This window comes from Pezoporus wallicus, unplaced genomic scaffold (assembly GCF_028554395.1).
Source record: "Pezoporus wallicus isolate ANWC-B61680 ecotype Strahan unplaced genomic scaffold, APGP_CSIRO_Pwel_v1 contig_8341, whole genome shotgun sequence".
In the NCBI taxonomy this organism is placed as follows: Eukaryota; Metazoa; Chordata; class Aves; order Psittaciformes; family Psittacidae; genus Pezoporus; species Pezoporus wallicus.
Window position 1 is genome coordinate 162,600 of NW_026638083.1, and position 19,981 is coordinate 182,580.

General features: G+C 41.8%; 1 protein-coding gene across 4 annotated transcripts; it reads right to left on the reverse strand.

Annotated features, from left to right (window-relative positions):
* Window positions 1-531: 531 nt before the first annotated feature.
* On the reverse strand, window positions 532-16,401 carry GOLGA1 (golgin A1). Of its 4 annotated transcripts, none has more exons than XM_057408962.1 (23): window positions 16,298-16,401; window positions 15,595-15,904; window positions 13,982-14,072; window positions 13,413-13,487; window positions 12,826-12,923; window positions 12,288-12,320; window positions 11,430-11,558; window positions 10,950-11,119; window positions 10,452-10,563; window positions 10,235-10,330; window positions 9,891-10,016; window positions 9,195-9,290; window positions 8,672-8,767; window positions 8,275-8,427; window positions 7,948-8,043; window positions 7,142-7,231; window positions 6,654-6,756; window positions 6,091-6,248; window positions 5,604-5,762; window positions 5,021-5,080; window positions 4,232-4,402; window positions 3,618-3,704; window positions 532-3,054 (listed from the first exon to the last, which is right to left on the reverse strand). In XM_057408962.1, exons 2-23 carry the CDS (start codon window positions 15,727-15,729, stop codon window positions 2,974-2,976), a joined length of 2,415 nt encoding a protein of 804 aa, XP_057264945.1. In that variant the 5' UTR covers window positions 15,730-15,904; window positions 16,298-16,401; the 3' UTR covers window positions 532-2,973. The 4 variants fall into 4 exon arrangements, with proteins under 4 accessions (XP_057264945.1, XP_057264946.1, XP_057264948.1 ...); XM_057408963.1 differs by lacking the exon at window positions 16,298-16,401 and adding an exon at window positions 15,992-16,010; XM_057408965.1 differs by lacking the exon at window positions 16,298-16,401 and having other exon boundaries at window positions 10,950-11,107.
* Between the last annotated feature and the right edge of the window lie 3,580 nt (window positions 16,402-19,981).

Below are 19,981 nucleotides of genomic sequence, written 5' to 3' on the forward strand. Positions count from 1 at the left end.
CAATCACCCCTGGTTTGACTTTCATATTCTTGACAGAATAATTCAGAACTTACTGTTTCTGTAATAGTGTGTCCTCACCTTCTGAAGGACTGAAGTGTAGCAAAATAAGCTGAGTCAGTGAGCACAGAGGTTTTAACCTTGATTTGTCCCGACACAAACCATCCCTGTCTCCAGCATCAGTTATAGCAAGAGCACTGGAGTTTGCCTGGTGAAGTTATCTGCTTTTTGGCACAAAGGAGCCCATTCCACATGAAGCAGCTGCTCCAGGCCTTACTCCACTCAGTCTTTGCTTTTATCAGCTGCTAGAAGTGCAGCAGCAGCTGTGAAAGATGATTTCAGGAGGCAGAAGCTCTCTGCCTCATTCCTGGCATTATCTCCCCATGAGAAACAGGCTTCAATGACATGTGGCACACCCGGGCTTACCCTGGGCAGAAGGTGGGGTTTGTTTCATGCTTTAAAAGGCTCTCAATTTTAAATAGCTAAAGCAGCCCAGTGGAGATAACCAGAACTACAAAGAGAAAGAAATCGGAATTAGGGTTTTGATCCAAAATGTATTGCACCACAAATTTCATAGTGTTTCATAATACAATCCATATTTACAGCATAGAAGGAAAGAAATCCAATGGCCATAGAAAGGATTATATATATCACTTCTTATACAAGGAAAGTGCATTAGCTTTTTAATATATGTATACACACCATTCTTGCTCTGATCTCTAAAGAAAATCAACACTTAAGAACTTGTTTATGGTAAGTTGATCCTGTATGAGCTTTGAGATCTTAAGTGAAGTTGTGTTAGTGAGTATGTAATCTAAGATCTTGTTTTGTCACTCCATTCCAGGCTGCATGCACTGCTTTTCTCACTGTTCAGCAGTAACCTTTCAAGCCAGGATCAACATAAACCGATTAGTTGCTCAGTAGGCATCAGCGTGAGTAGAGGGAATCCTGTCCCCTAGTCTCAGGTCCCACAGAAATAGGGCAGAGCAAAGGGATATTCTGAAGCAAAAGATCTTAGAGAAGAAAAATCTTCCCAGAACCGACAGGGTTATCCTGCCCCTGCTTTGTTTCAGTAGAGAAACAACTGATACAAATCTACTCTTTGATTGTCTGTTTTCATATTAGAGCGGAGTTGTACCCTGCCCATGCACTTCTCTATGCCATCACTAAGTGACATGGATCAGGTTACTGAAAGACTGTGTTTGGACAAACCTTACTGTACTGAAAATCCTGTTGGTTTTCTTAACTTCAAATAAATATAACCTAGCTCTAAACTGAGGAGCATCACTTGTGCCAAGGTAACAGCTACTGTGAGTACCTGTGCCTGGGGTATGGCTGATGAACAAAAACTGGGGAGGCCACCTGGGTACAGATCTGCAGCACATTGACCACTCTGGTAACTGACCTCACGTGGAAGGAAACTCATCTTTACCACAAGGAGTGTGTGCACGGAAGCAGGGAGCAGCTCACATGCTGTATAACACTGCACCTTGACTGCTACCACCAAGGTCATCCAGACTCCATTAGCAAAGCTAAGTTAAAAACCTGAACACTAACTGTATCTCCACTAGAGAACAGGCTGAGTTTCTTGAACATATTTAATTAAAGTATTGTTAGTAACACAAACCTCATTGTAAGAGAATTACCAGAACTGGACCCTGCTCATCAAATTCCATACATTTGTCATTTTTTGAAAGTATGTCCCACTTTAAGAAGTCAGATTTGCTGCTGCTGCCCATTTTAATCTAGATTTTGCAGTGGTGTTAATAACTGTGGGCAAAATTGTGCTTCCCCTTGAGGAGGCAAGCACCACCTTGGTCCCATTAAGAAGGAAGGAAAGCAAGTGCTGGAACAAAGAGATATTCATTAGGAGTCGAATTGTATCCTCAAAACCAAAAACCTCATGAGCAGCATTTCTTTTACCATGTAGTTAGGACACAGTTAACAGCCCACTGCATGTTCCTAACAGTTTTTAAGCATCAGTATTTGAAGTACAGAAAACCACAACCAAAGAGGCGGATACTGGTCATGAAGATTTGTTGCTAGCATAAAAATCAAAGTGTTTAGTACCAATATTCTTCACCCTTTGTCACTAGATTCTTTCTTAAATAAAAGGTATTTTCAGTGTGCATTTACGATACCTGGAATTCAGCTTTAAAAATTTAAAATGGTTTACTACCCCTTCTTCCCTACGCTAACAACCTATGGTACAGGCTTATAGATTAGTTTTCAAGGCGACTGAGTATTAGGTACTATAATTAAGACCATTTTAAATATTATTTTTCTTTAAGAAAAGTAAAATCAGACAACTCTAAAGTTGTGCTCTCAAATTAAATAATCATCATCAACATGCAGCCTTCAGGACTGCAGGCCGGGATATATGCACCTTAAATTACACAGTGATATGAAAAAATGCGAACTAGTAGTTATGTCAGTATAACAAGGCAAGGCAGATTTCTTTTTTGGTTAAAGCTCCTGCTCCTGTTCTTTGAAAGGCTTTTCAAACAGTCCACAACTCAATACAGTACTGCCAGTATTACTTGTTTATCCACTGCTTGCTTTCCACAGCGAGACAAGAAGCTTTACTGTGCCTAGAGTTGCTCAGCTCGAGCACTCCATAACAGAAGCTGGAATCACCATCGTAACAGATGCACGTGTTAGAAGCTTGAACTGCCAGCACCGCTATTAGTGAGGTTAACATTACCCTTTGGTGCCAAGAAAACAAGACTGATGAACACAAGGAGCTGACTTCTGTTAAGACTCCATCAAGACAACGGTCCCCAAGTCCAACTCAGAAGAGGTTTCAGTTTGTAGTGAAAGTTTCTCCTTGCACAGAATTAGTTTTGTAAACAGTGTCAAAAGTTCTTGTACAAAATACTGCAATGACAGTGATTAAGACACACCTGAATTAGTGTGTTCAGCGTCCTTTTCACAGAAAAAAGTGGCTAGATGCTGACTGCCCATTTTCAGGTTCCCTTAAGGCCACAGTGTCCTTGGGCTCGAGATAGACGGCCGGATACTGCCTTTAGGAGATGGCTTTGACCCAAACCATGACATCTAGGACAGGAAGCACAGTAACATTATGCTAGGTTCACATACTTAAGAAGCTGAAGATTTGAAGAAGAAATAATATGGTACATAGGCACCTCCTCATCGTTTGATGGAAAGGACTATTTATAAACAGAATGCTGCAGCACTCATTTATGAGCAGTCACTAATAACCACATAGCCAGGGACATCTCATGAGGAGATTTCATCTCATGCAATGGAAAGCAGACACAGATCCAGGTGTTTAAGCTCAGCATCAAAACAACAAACCAGGAATTTGGCTTCCTACTTTTAAGCATTTCACTGTACTCTAGCAAGCAGCTTACAGCTTCCCTCCACAGACTGAGTCCACCAGGCAAAACTGCAGTCACTCCTCTGGAGCACCAGAAAGCTGCTATTTCCCCTCACTGAAATGGACAATTTCCAACATGTATGTATGTGATTAGCTAACATTTTAATAATAAACTACAGCATTTGGAAAAGATACTTCTCCTGATCTCCCAACACCTGAGAACTTTCATTCTACTGGCTGGGAGTACCGTTAGAAACTATGAGAGGAACAGACTCCTTACCTTGTACTCCAAAGTTTCTTTAAGCATGTTTTCTTCCTCTTGTGAAAAATTCAGTAACACAGATACAGCTTTAATAAGATGGAATGCCTGAAAGAAACCACAGTATTTTGTTGCTTATGATGCTCTGGCTCTAAAGTCTGGACTATGGTACAGCCCAGTTTGTCTGTAGGTTTGGTCACAGAGTTTTTAGTCACAGCTGGGAAGAGCAGACCAGCAGCCTTCCGTTGTCCCCAGTTCCCACAGACTAGGATAACCCATATCTTATTTCTTCCATTTGTGTTCCCTGGTCTTCTGATCTTTAACAGGGGTTTGCATATTTTGGGGAAAGACAACAAATGGGGAGCCTAGTTAATTACAGAGAAGCAGTTTAGCTCCTGCAGCATCCAGATCTTTAAGTTGCAGACAGAACTACCTCTTAGAAACTCACATTTCCCTTTCATTTAGTTCACAATAATCTGTATGTTCAAACATGTTACTGTTTTGCTTCATTGTCCTGAATCAACTTTGTAAGTGTAAAAAGATGGAACTGGCATGGAAGCATCCTTCGCAGGTAACAGGGGGCAGTTTCTAGAGAAAGAGAGACTTAGAAAGAGAAGGTGAGTGTACATCTTTACCTCAGATTCCCGGCAGGACATGAATTTTAGTACAACGTGTTTAAGGTATTCGAAGTTTATCTCCCTTGAGTCATTTAAATCAGAGTTGTTTGTGACAGTCACAGAAGCATTAGGCACTTCAGAATTTGCTTTTTCACGTATTTCAGGTACCTCACTGTCAGGCCTTATTTTCTAAAAACAGAGAAAGACAAGTACACTCTAGACTCTATCAGCTTGACACTGGGAGAGCATCTAGGTCTGAGGTATCTAACACAGAGGGCTTGTATCCACAAGGTGGGTACAACCTGGGCATCAATAGGACAAGCTTCTCATCCTTCAGGAGATCACAGCAGAGAAGTGTCTTCACCTCTCCCTAGACTCTAGAACAGAAGCTAGTAGCTGCTACTGTACTGTACATGTACAGTACTCAAACCAGCATGGATTTTTTTCTTGAAGAGAAAAACAATTGTAAGAGGGATTAAAGGGGACCTTTCCCTGGGGCAGGTATCAGTCCCATGGTAAAACTTAGCTGAACAGCAGCTAAGTAGCAATCAAACCTCAGCTGTTCCCTCTACAGAGATGTATTAAATACCCAGACACAGATCTGTAGCTAAAGTTCTCCACTGCAGGAGCTGAGTGGTGACGGTTACCCATCTCACTCACCAATCTGCCTGCAAACATAAGGAAACTGCAGATACCCCTAGTAATACCAAAATGACACTCTAGCCAGCAGTCAAGCTTTTGGACTTAGTAGCGCAAATAACTATCAGCAAGTGCCAGCTGAAAAGACTGAAAAAGCATAACCCTTACCAACTCCTTCTGGAGGGTTTTCTTGAGTTCTGTCATTCTTTGCTGCAGTTGCTTTATCATCTGTAAGCACATCAAAGGATAGTGTCAACACAGCATTCACTGTCAGGATGTATTTTGACCCACAGATATCTGGAAAAACCCATGGCAAACAAATGTAATGAATGCAACAATCATTAAACGACGCTGACAGCTCTGAAGAAGCAACCTGAATGTCTTGCCTTTCTTAGCTGCACACACTAGCAGGAATGCGACAGGATACTTGAGTTTTCATGTGACAGTACAGTGGAAGTGAACAGAATTCACACAAAAGGGCTCTGCAGGAAAGCTGCAAATGATCATATCTGGTGCATCTTTCCTCCAAAACAGATAAGGATGCCTACAATTCTGGCTGCAGTTTTTAATCCACTGCTGCTAGATCCTTGTACAATCTGGAGGGGAAAAAAAGTTACTCACAAAATACCAGATTCAAATCACCATTTTGGTAAGCCTGTCCTTCTAATGCTGCAGCATGGGCAGCACCAATTATCTGGCATCCTAGTTAAGAGGGGAAAGACAATCAGCTGTTTCTGCTGTTTCAGTTCACCTTGTTTTTCTCAGCAATCTGCTGCTCCAGCTCTCTGTTATCCTTCTGAAGCTGAATGACATCTGCAACTGCTACCTCTCCGTTCTGTTCCACCACACAGTTTTCTGGAGAATGGAAATGCTTGTTCAAGGCTCTTGTCGACTCCTCTGGTTCTAAAGCCTATAAAACAGTGAATTGGAGAGAGATGACATTTTCAGCCCATGAACACTCCCAAGACAGAAAGTTAGACTTCTTTTTGGTGGTTGTATTTGGGTGTTTGGTGGTTGCTCTTTTAAAGCAGAAAACACTAGTGGCAGTCTAGTTGGCCAAATCTCTCCCTGGCCTGCTTATTACTTTTGGGACTGTCTCATTGGTTTCATAATGGTTCTCTCAAGATACATTATGAGTCAGATAAAATAAGGGGTTGCCTTTCATAAACCAGTCACAGCTCTGAGAGGAAACAGCTTTCTTTAGGAAGACAGGGAACAACAGGTAACAGTGGTCTCACATTTTTCTCCTGCTCTCTGGCCAAGAGGCACTCCTGCATCTGCAACTTCAGCTCATCAATTTCCTTTCTTGTCGTTTCTTCTTTCTCCACTGCTCGGTTATTACTTGCTTCTATGTCAGACTGCAACTGATGCATTTGCAGCAAGACAGCTTCATGATCTGAGAAAGGAGAGACCTGCTTAGTATCAGTCTACTGAATCAAATGCAGCTGCTCTTTAAGAATGTAAATAATCTTTCAAGCAAGTGCAGTTTAAGTGTTGCAGTGAAGTAGCAGGTTTTGATCTGTATCATATAGTCCACATTTTGTGCAAAACAATCATTTACAATAAGATTTCTAATTTTATGGTGTACAAATGTAAGACTGATTGAAAAAAGTGGGTTTGTTTTTAAAGGAGCAGCAGAGAGACTGTCCAGTTGCTAGTGAAGGATACAAGATCTTGAAAATTCTAATAGATTAAATATGGAAGAGAAATTACAATTATTACAATATACCAGGAAAGCCCAGAATTAGAGCCTGTATGTCAATAAAAGTTTTTGGGATACAACGGACTCATTTGGCCTAACCTTGACTGAGTTGTCTTAGTTCTTCTTTCTGTTTTAGAAGTGTATCACATTTTTCATCAATCAGTTGGTCTTTTTCCTTTATTAAAGAAGACAGATGTGAAACCTGCAAAGCAAGCAAACGTTAAAAATATAACACCGATAACACAACGTGGATGTTTGATCTATCCAGAGCCTCACAGAAGGCATCATCTCTATAATGCTGACCACATTAAAAAGCACTGAAGTCAATGTGCTGGTAGAGCTAAACCACACTGCTCCTGATGAACCCTGTGCCTCATAACCACCAGGTGGCAGCTGTAAAAGAGCCCTGAGCAAAACCAGAGATCACTTTCTACCCTGTCCTGGGTTCAGCTGTAGCAGTCATTTTATTCTTTCTTAGTAGCTAGTAACTACTGTCTGACTGTTCTGATAACTTGGACCAAATCTAGCCTGGTCTGTGAAAGATGGGGAGCACCCAAATAGATTTTAGACTGTCGGTATTAACCAACCTGCTGTTGTAATTCCTCTCTCTGCTTTCGTGTTTCTTCTAGTGCTTTGGCAATTTCAACACTGACAGTCTCTCTGCTGCTCAATTCATTCTGCAAACCAAAAGTAATTGAGAGGTTACTCAAGACAATGAAAATCAAGTCAGTCTCCCATCTTGAATCCCAAATCTATTAGCAAATATAATTTATGACACACCATGATTTAAGTTTCTAAAGAATTGCTGTATTGTTTACAGCACTGCCACTATCTGCACATGTAAAAGCAACATAGAACTGATTTGAGAGGCCAAACATTTCAATGCTTAAAAAATCTTCTAGCTTGAAGTCTCTATTACAAAGAGGCAGCTGCTTCCTACAACTAATCTAACTGGAGTAACTCCAGTTGTGCATCCATGAGTACCTACAGAAAAAAACTTCCTAAAACCTAAAATTATAGTCAAAAGACTGAATAGAAGATGTAAATACTTGACCAACTTCAGCTTTTAACTTTTGTTTTCAATGCTATGAGTGGAATTTGATGTTGAACTATTCTGCATTCATTACTGCTCACAGGATTTAAAAGCTCTTCATGCCTGACAATACAGGAGTGGATTATTTCTGCCTGATTTAGGCAGACACAAGCATTGTTTCAGAAATGGATCAGCCATTTTGTAATGCTCCTCAAATTCATCTCTACCGAGTACCAAAAACAATTTACAGCATATGCAACCTGAATATAATGTGACTTCAAGCACTGAGAATGTAATACGCTTGGTTGGTAACTGTTTCTCAAAGTTCACTCTAACATCAGTGACCAATTGTGCCTTTACCTTTAGCCTGTTCAATTCAGACTCCTGTTTTTTTAAAGAACTCTCGTACTCTTCTCTGCTTCCATTAAGCATTTCATTTTCCTTCTCCAACTGGCTCTGTAAAATAAATATTGCTTTAATACTAAGTACATTTCTCCTAATGCTTTGCTTAAACAATTAAACACATCACATGCTTTGTCCACATTTAGTTTCTCAAAGTATAAGATCATCTATTATAATGCCAGGAGCGCTGAATAAGAACATTCAGACAACCTGCAAAGTGCACAGCCTGTATTAAAATAATGCTGTGAAGACTCACATTGCCTAGTGAACAGTTTCTGTACTTACAATCTTGTGGTGAGCAGCTGTTTTATCCAACTCCCAACCTGTTTCAAGAGCAGCAATTTGAGACTCCAGCCCAGTAATTTTCTGATCGTACTGATGTTTCTCACTTAAAATCTGTTGCTGTAGTTTACTTCTTTCATCCTCTACATCAGTTTGCTGAAGAGCAATAAAATACACTGTGTTAATAAAATGGTATTTTGAAGCTCTGATAAGAACTGGATGCTATTCCATGAGACACACACTGAAACTGAAGCAACACTGTTAAGTTTGGCACAGACACTGGTTTAGCAGACAAACAGCAAGAAAACACTTGAGCAACAAAAACTGAGAAGGTGGTCTCTCTGGAGATGCTGAAGACTAATCTAGTACTGGATAGTGAAAGATTGTGCAGGACACTCACCAGCTTCTGGATCTTCAGATCCTGCTCAGCAGCTGCTTCCTTGCTCTTTCTCAATTCTTCTGTCACAATCTGCAGTTTCTGTTCCAGTTCTTTATTCTAAAATATAACCATTAAATGCCTTACCTATTGGCATCTATGTTACTGGAAAAAATGTACAGGATGTGGGATGATCCAGTAGGGGAAAGTAAACATTAAACCATGAAACCACACAGTTCAGAAAGGCTGCCTATTTGACACAAACTGCTTTTAAAACTTCTTCACAACACCACCCCTGGCAATGCCTGCACTGCAGCTATTTGTTTGTCAGGATAGGGAAGATATGCAAGAAATCTCTAACTTCAGAGCCACCAAGCCCTTCTTCACACTGACCAGAGACACTGATCAATTAGACTTTCTTTTTAAGACTAAATGTGACACACAGTCTCACCTTGGGCTGACAGCACAAGTGCAGTGAGGGGAGGAGCTATAAGGCATAAAGAGACTGGAAAGAGGGAGAATATGTGGTAAATTAAAACACACTTACTTGTGTTTCCAACTGGTTCACAGTCTCAGTGTGGTGCATTCTGTCTGTCAGTACCTGCTGCCTGGTTTCATCCAGCTTCTGCTCCAGAGTAGCTTTCTGAAGATTACATTGAGGTGAAGAACAGGAGGAAGAACAAAGAGGTAAGTCCTTGGTGTTGGTTGTTTTTTTAAATTCCCATTTTTCTTTTTAGTTCATGAATAAGGTCAAACTAAAATGGAAGTTATTTTGATGTGCAACACAGCTTTGTCTCGGGAACTAGCAGGTTAAATGTTACTGCACTGGGCCTCCACAGATCACACTGCCCTGGATGGCACCATTAAGAATGGGAGATTCATTGGCACCCTGTCATGATCCAGATGTAAACTCTCAGCAGCAGCTAGGTCATGGTTTTCTAAGCCAGGCCAAGTTTAAGGCATTAAACAAAAGATTTTTATGAAAGCTTAACTTTCTGCATAAACAGACAATGCAGAAACACCAATAATGACACCTGTGCACTACCTACAGGAGCAGACTCAATGTAGCCACCCACAGAATTCTATCCAGCACAGACAGCACATCAACATACACTGAAGGGACAAGTGTACCTGCATTGTATCATCATATATTCTTTCCATGTGTTGAGATATATGTCCTCAAAAAAAAAACCCAAATCTCATTCAGGTTACACTTATAACTAGTCTATAAATGTATCATTACCTCTTTGAGTAGCTCCTGCACATGTTCATCCCCTGACAGGTTTCTTTCCAGCTTTTTTTCCAAGGAAGACACTTTTTCCTGCAGCTGCTCAGTAAGTTTATTCCTCTCAGCAAATTCAAAAGTCATCTGTGAGAACAAGAAATGACAATCTTTTTTGTAGTGAAGCTTTCAGCTAATCCATTGTGATTTGACTTTGAAAAGTGATTAGAAAGAGAAAAGTCCTATTTGAAAAGACAACATGATCCTAAAACACTTTCCAGGCAACAAATTCCCAACTCACAGTGCATTACCCAAGTGTACACCTTTATATCAGCCAACAACAGATGCATATGCAAACACTTAACCTTTTGCTTGTGTTGCTCATATTCCATCTTCAGAGACTCATGCTCTGCCTGTAACGTTTCCAATCTCTTCTCACAACCAGAACCAGCGACTCGAGCCTGAAAATTGAGAAATCACTTGCTTTGAAACTTAGATTTCCAAACCCACATAAGCGATATCTAATCTAATTTCAGCAGACAAGGAGCTCTTTGAATCAAATCTCACTTAACTCAAACTTACATTTTGCAAGTCTACAGAAAGCTGCTGAATGACAGTTTGTAGCTCCTGTTCTCTTAACTCCAGAGCAGTGATCTTACTTTCTGCATGTGTTTCAGCTGTCATTAATTCATCCCTTCACGGAAAGAGAATTTAAAAAGGTGACACAATGCTCCAGAAAAATAATCTTTAGCAGATAATTCTGCTGCTTATAAAAAGAGACTGATTTTCTTGTCCTAAAACCAGCCACTTCTTTATTATACATTTTCCAAAGAAAGCTACAGTTAAGCATTCAAACAATGAAAGAAAGAAATCATAACAGGTTTATAAACCCTAAACAAGTACTTAATTGGCTTGAAAAATAATAAAGTTGGCATTCACATCCATATCAGCATATTGAGAAGCAATTATTCAGTCAACTCATTACATATATAAACTCTTCCCCAAAACACAAAACTAGGCATGAAATAAAAGCAAAGGAGAAATGCACATGCTGCTTCTCCTGAAACACCACATCCATACCTCTGTGCCTCCAGCTCCAAGAACTGCTTCTGCAATTCCTGAAGGTCTTTCCTTAGGCCTGATGACTCGTTGCATTGATCCCGAAGCACCTCTTTAGTGTGGCTTAGTTCTCGAGCACATGCCTCTAGTTCCTGCTCTGCTTTGCTCAGAGATTCTTCCTTTTTCAAAAGCTGAATATTAGAACATTGTCTTTGACAATACAGATGACCCGGTAATACTGATCAAGCCTTCTCATTGAAATTTGTCTTTTTTTAACTAATCAGCTGAATTATGCGAGATAATAAAAAACTCCCAGAAAAGTCACTGTTGAAATAAACCATGTAATATTGCAGGCAGATACCTACTGTTAAGGTTTTGACACTGACAAAGACTGTATACAAGCACAAAGGCTAAAGAAAATAATGCAGAGCTACCACTAACTTGGTATTCTACCAGAAATTTTAGGAAAGGGAGAAAAAAAAAAGGTTAAAATAATCTTACCATGTGTTTAACTTTGGCAATCTCCTGCTGCTGAAAGCCCTCCAGTTCATCAATGTCATCTCTTTTCTGAAAAAGGTTCAAACTTGTCTCCCTTATTTCTTGTAATTGTCTCTCAAGTATTTTCTTTTCCTGATAAACCAACAAAAACAAAAGGAAACCAAGAATACTTGCATGCTCAAGTCACTGGAAGTTTAGAACTCTCTGGGAAAGGAATCTTGTCTTGCAGCCATAAGGCTCTGATGGTGCTGCATGCAGAACTAGAAACTCTCCCACACTCATATTGCAGTAGGTAATGTGGAACAAATTACCAAACTTCAAAGATCTCAACCCCCCCTTCATATTCATCACATTGCAGCCAATGATCACCTGATTGAACTCTAAAATAGACAGCAAACAGTACCGTGTTTAACGTCTTCATAATCAGCAGATACTTTAAAATAGACTAATCTACACAGCTCTAACTACAAGACTGAAATCCTGTATCAAAAAAAAATCCCTACCAAATAGTTCCATTTATTTGATGAAACAGATGACTTCAAAGTCACTATCTCCTGCATCCCAGCTGCCTCCTCTGTAGTAAAGGAGGCTATTGTTCCACCTTACAGAAGTACATCTTTCTCACTGCAACCCATCATTCTTTACTTCTCCATTGAAAAATAACTCCAGAAATATCTCCTGATACACAGATAATGTTTGGCCTCTCCCACTGACCAAAGATCAAACAATAGAAAGGGCTGGTTGAGCTGTAGGAAGTGTGCAGGCTGGTGTTTACAAACACACACACACACACACACACACACACACACACACACACACAGAGACACATTAAAACCAAACAAACGCCCAAAGGTTAATTACCTTTTCAACTTGACCCAGCTTTTCCATCCACTCCTGAACAAGAAAGAAAGAAGGGGAAAAAATAAATACCTATTTTTAGACTTCCAAGGACAGCAATTATAGTAATCAAATTGTTAACAGAGATACTGAGCTGTGGTAATGGCTAAAAAAAGTAATCAGCAAAAGGAAAGTAACAGCTAGTGTTTTAATACATAAAGGCTGAAGAATCATTTATGCTACCTGAATAAGCTTTACGCAAGTAAAATGAAAGTGACATCAGGCCTACTGCAATTGAATCTTACACAAGTGCAAGCTTAATCTTTCATTAGAAATTGTTGTGGCCTGGTTTTAAAACAGTAGGAGCAGTCAGAACAACGACAAGTCCCACATCATTTCTGGCACTTGAACTTAATGCTCCCTTCTTTCCTCAGTGCTGCCACAGTAGGCACACACACTGCCAAACAACTGTTTTAATTAATGGTGACACCGGCTTAAAACATCAAGGTCATGCACCCTGATCTCCACAGACAGTCAAAAGTCGAGTTGTTCAAGCTATTACCTGGTCCTTTTTCTCTAAGGCCAATGCCATTCCTTCAGCCATCTTGGCGCGACTGGCCTGGTGAGCTTCATTCTGCTCCTGAAACTTCCTCATGGAGGCTACCAACAGAGAATCACCAGCTATGATAAAAACTCATCTCTTAAAATTGCTTCTCAATTTTCTCTAAGATATTTATAACTTTAAAGAGCTGCTTCTGCAAGTAATTAGCCCCATCTTGACTCTCTAGCACTTACGCTGTGCCACTTACTACCTCACACTGCTTGTACATTGGGCAAATGCCAGAAATAACAGACTGCAGAAATCCTGCTCCTTACTGGTTTGTAACAAAGCTGTAAGTTTCCAAGAGGTCTCTCCTGCACATTAGCCCCAAATTTGGCAAAAGGAGTCTAACAAGAGCTTTGTTCAGCAGCCAGCAAACAACCACTGCTTTTTACACTGTAAACAAGGCAAGAACTTGGGTTCTAATTCTTCGCAACCTTAAGGGACACAGCTTGAAAGGAAATTATTAAAACATCTGAATATCAACCCCCTTCCCTTCCAACCATAACAATTTTCAGCTTAAGAAAAGGAGAAAGAGAAGTACATACAATCCTGATGCTTTTCTAATGCATTTTCAAGCTTCTCTTTTATCTTCTGCAAGTTTCGGATCTGATCAGCATAATCTTGTGGGAGGAGGGAGAAGCACAGACCAGGAATGAACAGACATTGGGGAAGGAAATTTTTAGGGAAGGAAAAAAAAAAAGGAAATAAAAAAGAAAAAAGGATGAGTGGAAAATGACGATGATTTTCTTCATCAGAAAATCATTCCTGCTGAGGAAATCTTGGGTGACAGTAACAATGAACACAAGCAAATAGTTTTGACTGTCCACAGGGTAAATGGTACAAACAGGGGGACCTGTCCCAGGTGTGCTACTTACACAAAATGGGGCAATACCAGAGAATGTGTTGTGAAATGAGCAGAAAAGGGTCAGTCATCTTTATAAAAAAAATCAGTTATACTGGATGCTACCAAGATGTCAATGAACAGGGTTGCTACAAATAATTAAAACAAAAGCCCAAACCCTAAACCCATGTACTTTTAATAAGTTAAAATGCTTTAGCTCAAAGGAAAGTATCTGCTGAAGTAACAGGTTTTTATATGTATCAGGACACATACCAGACAGCTTGACCTCCAGTTTTCTGATTTGTTCATTTCTTCTGAACAACTGGGATGAAAGATCCTCTCTAGAGCTGCTTCCATCAGAAGCCTGGTAGGAAAACAACACTCAGGTGACTTACAAGATCTAGAAAAAGTGATCCTGCCATATATTAAGTCTGTGATAACAAACACTATCCCACCTTCTGTTTTGCACATAAAGGGGAAAGTTGTCCTAGCACAGCAGAATGTGTAGAAAGTGCTGAAGAAGAAAAACACTAAGGGCTTAAATCATCAGCTCTGCAATGCTGGCCTGTTCCATGTAATACACAATGCTTTTAAATGAAGCTACAGCTGAAAGCTGTTTGTTCAAACTGATCACTGAGGAGATGGCATAACAGAACAACTATGGGGGATACAGACCAGGTTTTACAGTGCAGGCTTCAGGATGGGGCAAAGTGAAAGTCCTGAAAAGCTAAGTAGAAAAAGAAACCGTGGGATAAGCTCATGCAAGCACTAGTCTTTCCATGGAAAATTCACTGTGTAGCTGACATATGATTCTCTATAGGTTCTTTTTTTTCTCCAAAATAATCAGTATTAAGAGCAGTTAAATGAATATTGCTGAAACAACCAATTCTCAGAGATTCTCTGAAAACCACTCAAGACTTCAGCCACCATCATTATGTTTTCTGTTCTCTATACACACAAAGTGGTAAATGCAATTTCTACATGAGACTATTAAGCACAAAAAACACAACCAGAAAACCACAAGACTGATGCATTTCCATTGTAAAATGTATTTAAACACCACAGGCCCCAACATTCTGCTTAACAAAACTGGAATTTCAGCTGGGCTTCAGAGGAAAGCAAGTTAAACCTCAAGAGCATAAATACCTTCTTCATTCTGCAGGCAGCAAACCAGAACGATAAAGCGACTCGCTGCATGGTTGACACACGGGTGCTGTCAGCTCCAGCACTGGCACTACACTGTCCCCTAATCCATGTTTTCAAACATACGACAGCCACCAAGGGGCAGAGGTGCCAGAGCACTACAGGGTTTCATTTAACCCACACACTCCTGGACTTATACAACTTGCTAAAACAGTGCTTTATAATGAAAGAGAGCTTAGACCAGACAGTGGAGGAACTACAATAGTTTTGAGTGCAACAGAACGGTGGACACATTCTTGGCAGGGGCATAACCAATACTCTTGAGTAGGAAGAGTACCAGCAAGCCAAGAGGTAAACATAGGTTCATAATAAGATGATAACTAGCATCCTGTTTGCTTTCCTGTTGCTGCAGTAATTAGTTTTACAAATAGATATCTTACAGGCTACTACAGCTTTATTCACTAATTTATAACTGTTTAACAGTATTTTGTATTGAGACAGCTTTATAACTCACATTTACATGGGAATAAACCTCCTGGTAACCCCTATGGTTAACATACAAACATTTTCTCCTCAGTACTTCAGCTTATTCGAGCTAACAATTCACGTATGCATTAAGGGGTACCCCTCCAGAGACACCACAATACGTGCTCAACTCATACACCAAACTTCAAACTGTTGTTTACAAAGCCATACTGGAAACGCTGTAAGAGAAATCACACTCAAAGCAAGGTGTAACTTACAAAGTCATCTCCGGAGTCTGCTCCCATGGACGTGATTGACTCCTTGCTGACAGACCTGGGTATCCGGGCAGCTCCCCCTGGCCTGGGTGCAATCGCTGCCTCTTCTGCTATCTTCTTCTTCAGCTTCGCAAACATTTTACTGCTCTGCTGAACTGCGATATCCAGGTACTTCGAAAAGCCACCACCTCCAATATACTTAATACAGTGTCACTCTGTTTAAAGCTCCCAGATGCCGAGAGTTAATTTTGTGCCTCATCCACCTGCTTATTGCATTTCTAGTTCCATTAAAGCCTTCACAGCCTAACAGTACCTGCAAATGAAACGGACAGGGTTTCCACACTAAAAATTTCTACTTATTAAGTGCTTAAAGATAAATAAATGCCTTTTACTATCAGACCTGTTACAATACACGATCAGAACCCCTCCAAACCGAGCCCAGACAAACCCAAACCGTGACAATCTTGAGGCACGGCCAGTCTCTGCCGGGACAGGCAGGCACCGGCGGCCTGTTGCGGGAGCGGTGTGTCCGCAGCCCGGCCCACACTCACAGGCGAGGGAAGCCCGGGACCGGTCCCTGTCAGGCCCGTCCGTCCCCAACAGGCCGGCCCGCGGCGGCGTCTGCCGCATTCCGAGGCAACCGCGGTCCGGTCACCGCCGGCCGAGCGCTGCAACCGGGCCACCCCTCATCCCGGCCCCCTCTCACCGCCCATGGCCTGGCCTGGCCTCGCCGCTGCCGCCACCGGGACCCCACGGCCGCCGCCGCCGCCGCTTCCCCTGACGACGCTGACCCGGAAGCGCCGCGCGGGCCGGAAGCGGCGCGGATGTGTGCGCAGGCGCGGTGGGAGCCGCCCCGGCTCCGGTGGCGAAGCAGGGGTTGTGGATGGTGGAGTCTGTGAGCGGCCGGTGTGAGGGAACGAGGAACGTCCGCAGCAACGGCGGAGAAACGGCGGGACAGCGAGCACCCGGGGAACGGGAGCGCAGCACTGCGGGGTGTCACCCGCCCCGGCTGCTCCGGGCTGTGGTACCTCAAGATACCCATCAGCGACACAAACATCACTTCTTCCTCCCAAAGACACCGAGAACAACGGCAGAACCGTTTCTGGTATTACCCGGCTTTGGTGGCAAGTCACAGAGTCTGATTTGCTCCAAAAAAAATGTTTATTTATATATGTATCTATATAGTTTTAAGTAAAATATCTGTTTTTACCAAAATACGATATACAGGCACACAGTTGTAAAATAACTTTCAACCAGTTCACTATAAAATTACTTTTGGTAATAAATAATCCGATTCTCAGTGGCAAACTGCTCCTCCTGCCCGAGGCACGGACCCTCACACCGTGCCCTCCCTCTCCCATCTGCATTCCCTTGTCCAAACCTTGGCCAGGTAGAAGCAATTTGTGCTTTTTAGCCTGTGTGAGGTGGAATCCTGCTCATGAAGAGTCACTTGGGACCAAGAAGTGGTAATAAGCACATGGCAAAAGAAATCTGCAATCACTGGGGCAGATACTCACACCAGGCTTTTACCCTCAAAGGAAGAGCTGCGCTGCGCACAGGGCTGCTTCAGGCCAGCAAGTTGCACCCAAGTTTCTTGTCGATGGGAATGAAACGAGGATCTCTAAGGGGAAAACAGCTATGCATGCATCTGGGCAGCTGGCACGTTAGTAAGTCAGTAGGAATTCAGAGACGCTCCTTAATCCCCCAAAAGATCTGTCAAGTTCAGAAATCATGAACTAAATCTCTCAGTCGAGACAAGAGTTACGGTTTGGAAAGGGGGGGGGGGGGAAATGTGGCTTACTTTGACTCCTAAATATAAAGCAGATACATGTTTAATGTGTTCTTCCCCTCCTCTATTTGTGGACATCCAGATCGTCCAAGCACTTGTAGTATGTTTGGTCACAGAAACAGTATTGCTGTAAAAGTCAAGGATACTAAAAATGTACTAGAGCCACCTCAGGAATGTAGAAACCCTGCTCCGGAGATCTATTCCCCATCCTCTGCACCAGCCTCCTGCACGCAGATGCTGACTGCAGCCAGTCTGACATTAGAGAGTTGCACAGAGCAGCTTTCAGCCACCAATACTAAGCAGCCACGTAACATGGAAAGGGCAGGATGGAACAAGGGCTCTGCCGCGGCTATCGGTGGTCTGTAGTCAGAGCAGTTCCTGAAAGGGAATCTAACACAGGTAAAGCTTTTACAAAAGAAGCCTCAAGACAAGAAAGTTGTTCAGACAGATCCCAAGCTTTTTAGCTTTCCAGGAAAAGTAGACTTGAAGCACAGTTACAGCACAGGGAAGGTGGCAGGAAAGGAGAGGTGTTTCACAGCAGCATGCCAGGGGTGACCCTTGGAGCATCACTGTCATCCCATCCTTAGGGGAAAAGCCTGACCACAGCTACTGACCTTGTAGCTTTTGAAGATGATTTGGAACCTGATTTCCTGTTCTCTCCATCTACTTCCTATGATCCTTAAAAAGACATCTCCCTAGGGAATAGTCATGAAGGGTTTAGTACGTCATGACTTGACAGATACTATTTTGCTGAGCTACTCAAACAAACCATCCTGGAAGTTCCCAAGAAAGCACTCCAGGGAGTGAGTCTGGTTTGCACAGCTCCCAGAAGTTAGTGCTCCATTTAGCTTGCACATGAAGCAAAATCATGCATCTCAAGAGTAATTAAAAACCAGAGCATTAAAACCTCATAACCCTGTATTCCCATCATTGTTATTTTGAGAATTCGAAGGGGAAAAGACAAAGCAACAGCAGGAACTTTGGCTGGATGTCCTACAGCCAGTTTGAGCAGGAGTACAAAGGAAGGGTTTGAACATGCCACGTGCAGTAAGTGGGGAGCCAGGCAGAAGTAGTCCAGTAAGGACACCTTTGGTCCAGTTCACATTCTCCTCTTGATGTACTATATGCAGAATTCACTCCTTTAATTCCAGATTGCCTTGTGGTGGCAAGTCTTTTCCACCAACATAAGCAATAAAGATTATGTTATAGAGAAATGGGAAGCGAGACAAGAGGGAGAGCTTTAGGCCTGAGAAGAAAAGAATTTGTTCTCTTCTCACTTAAAAATGGTTCAGGGTTTGCTTTGCTTCCACACTGAGGACTGCTAGATATATAAACCAAATTTTTCTTCAGTACATATAAGCATACATTGAGAAGGTACCTACGACCACAGCACATAGCACATAGTAGCACAAGTTTAGAACAACTTAGTAAGTTGAAACAAGACAAGCTTTTACTTGGAGGGGAAAATAACAGTATTTTCATCTTGAATGCAGTTGCTCTGGGTGGGAAGGGAGGGGATTGGCTCAAAATCTGAGATGAGATACTCATCCTATCTACAGCTAGAGAAGACTGTATCAGCTTTTTGCTTAGAAAGCACAATTTCGTACTCCTACTGACATAACAGGAGTGAAATCTTAGTCTTTGAATATCCTTGCCAACAGCATCCCTTCTGAACAAAAGGTCAGTAGGTAAGAAGAGAATGGGGGGCCTCAAGAACAAAGTTTTGACTTGGACAGTCATCACTGGTAAGTTTGACTTCTGAACTAATTTCAAAGGCCTTGCATTCTCCTCCTACATTCCAGCTTCTTCAGGTTTTTTGCTTTTTAAGAAGTCCATTCTTCTCTGATTAGATCTACATTGGTAACAAGCAAACAGAACCTCCTATTAGGGCTGAAAAGTGGATTAGAAACCTCTCAGATGACAAGCAAGGACTCCTTGCTTCAGCCCAGCTGAAATGAAGACTGGGTCTGCCAAGGCTCTCCCAGTCAGTGAACAAGCAACATGCCCCAGAGGTCACCAGCCAACACTGACGGAACCATCATCACTCCTATGCATAGACATAGCATACTCTGTTCCAGATATCTGGAACCAAAATGAGAACATCTTTGTCAAAGCAAAAGCTAAAGCAAAACGCATTTGGTTGGAAGGCAGTGAGCTGGGGAAAACTAATTTCCCTTTTTCCATGCAAGGTGATCACTGCTGGTGGAGCAGCAAGCAGGCAGGGCGATAGATAACCTGTCTCTCGCTGCTGCAATGAAGGATTTCTGTATCTTTAGCTTCTACATACATTCCCAAGTAACTGGGGACCTCCTACCACGAAGAAAGATCAGCTTCACAGTTAAGAATACATGAATCTTATCACTGCAATACATACAGTATTATCAATGCAATACATATTACCCATTCCCCTGGGTAATAACTAAGGCCTGTACCTAAATGAGCTATGAATCACTTCATGGTCCAAGAGTAAGTCCCCGGAAACAGCAAATTACAATGGCAGAAGAGCCATAACCTTTACTACAACCACAAATGATCTGCAACACAGTGTGGAATACACCCAAAGTGGCGTATGTGTGTATATATAAATTTTGTATATAGACA

Coding starts and splice junctions, on each gene's coding strand:
- GOLGA1 (XM_057408962.1), bottom strand. CDS start 15,729: ATGTTTGCGAAGCTGAAGAAGAAGATAGCAGAAGAGGCAGCGATTGCA. Junction 7,232..7,947: donor CTGAATTGAACAGGCTAAAG/GTAAAGGCACAA, acceptor TTTGGTTTGCAG/AATGAATTGAGCAGCAGAGA. Junction 5,763..6,090: donor CCAGAGAGCAGGAGAAAAAT/GTGAGACCACTG, acceptor ACTGTTTTATAG/GCTTTAGAACCAGAGGAGTC.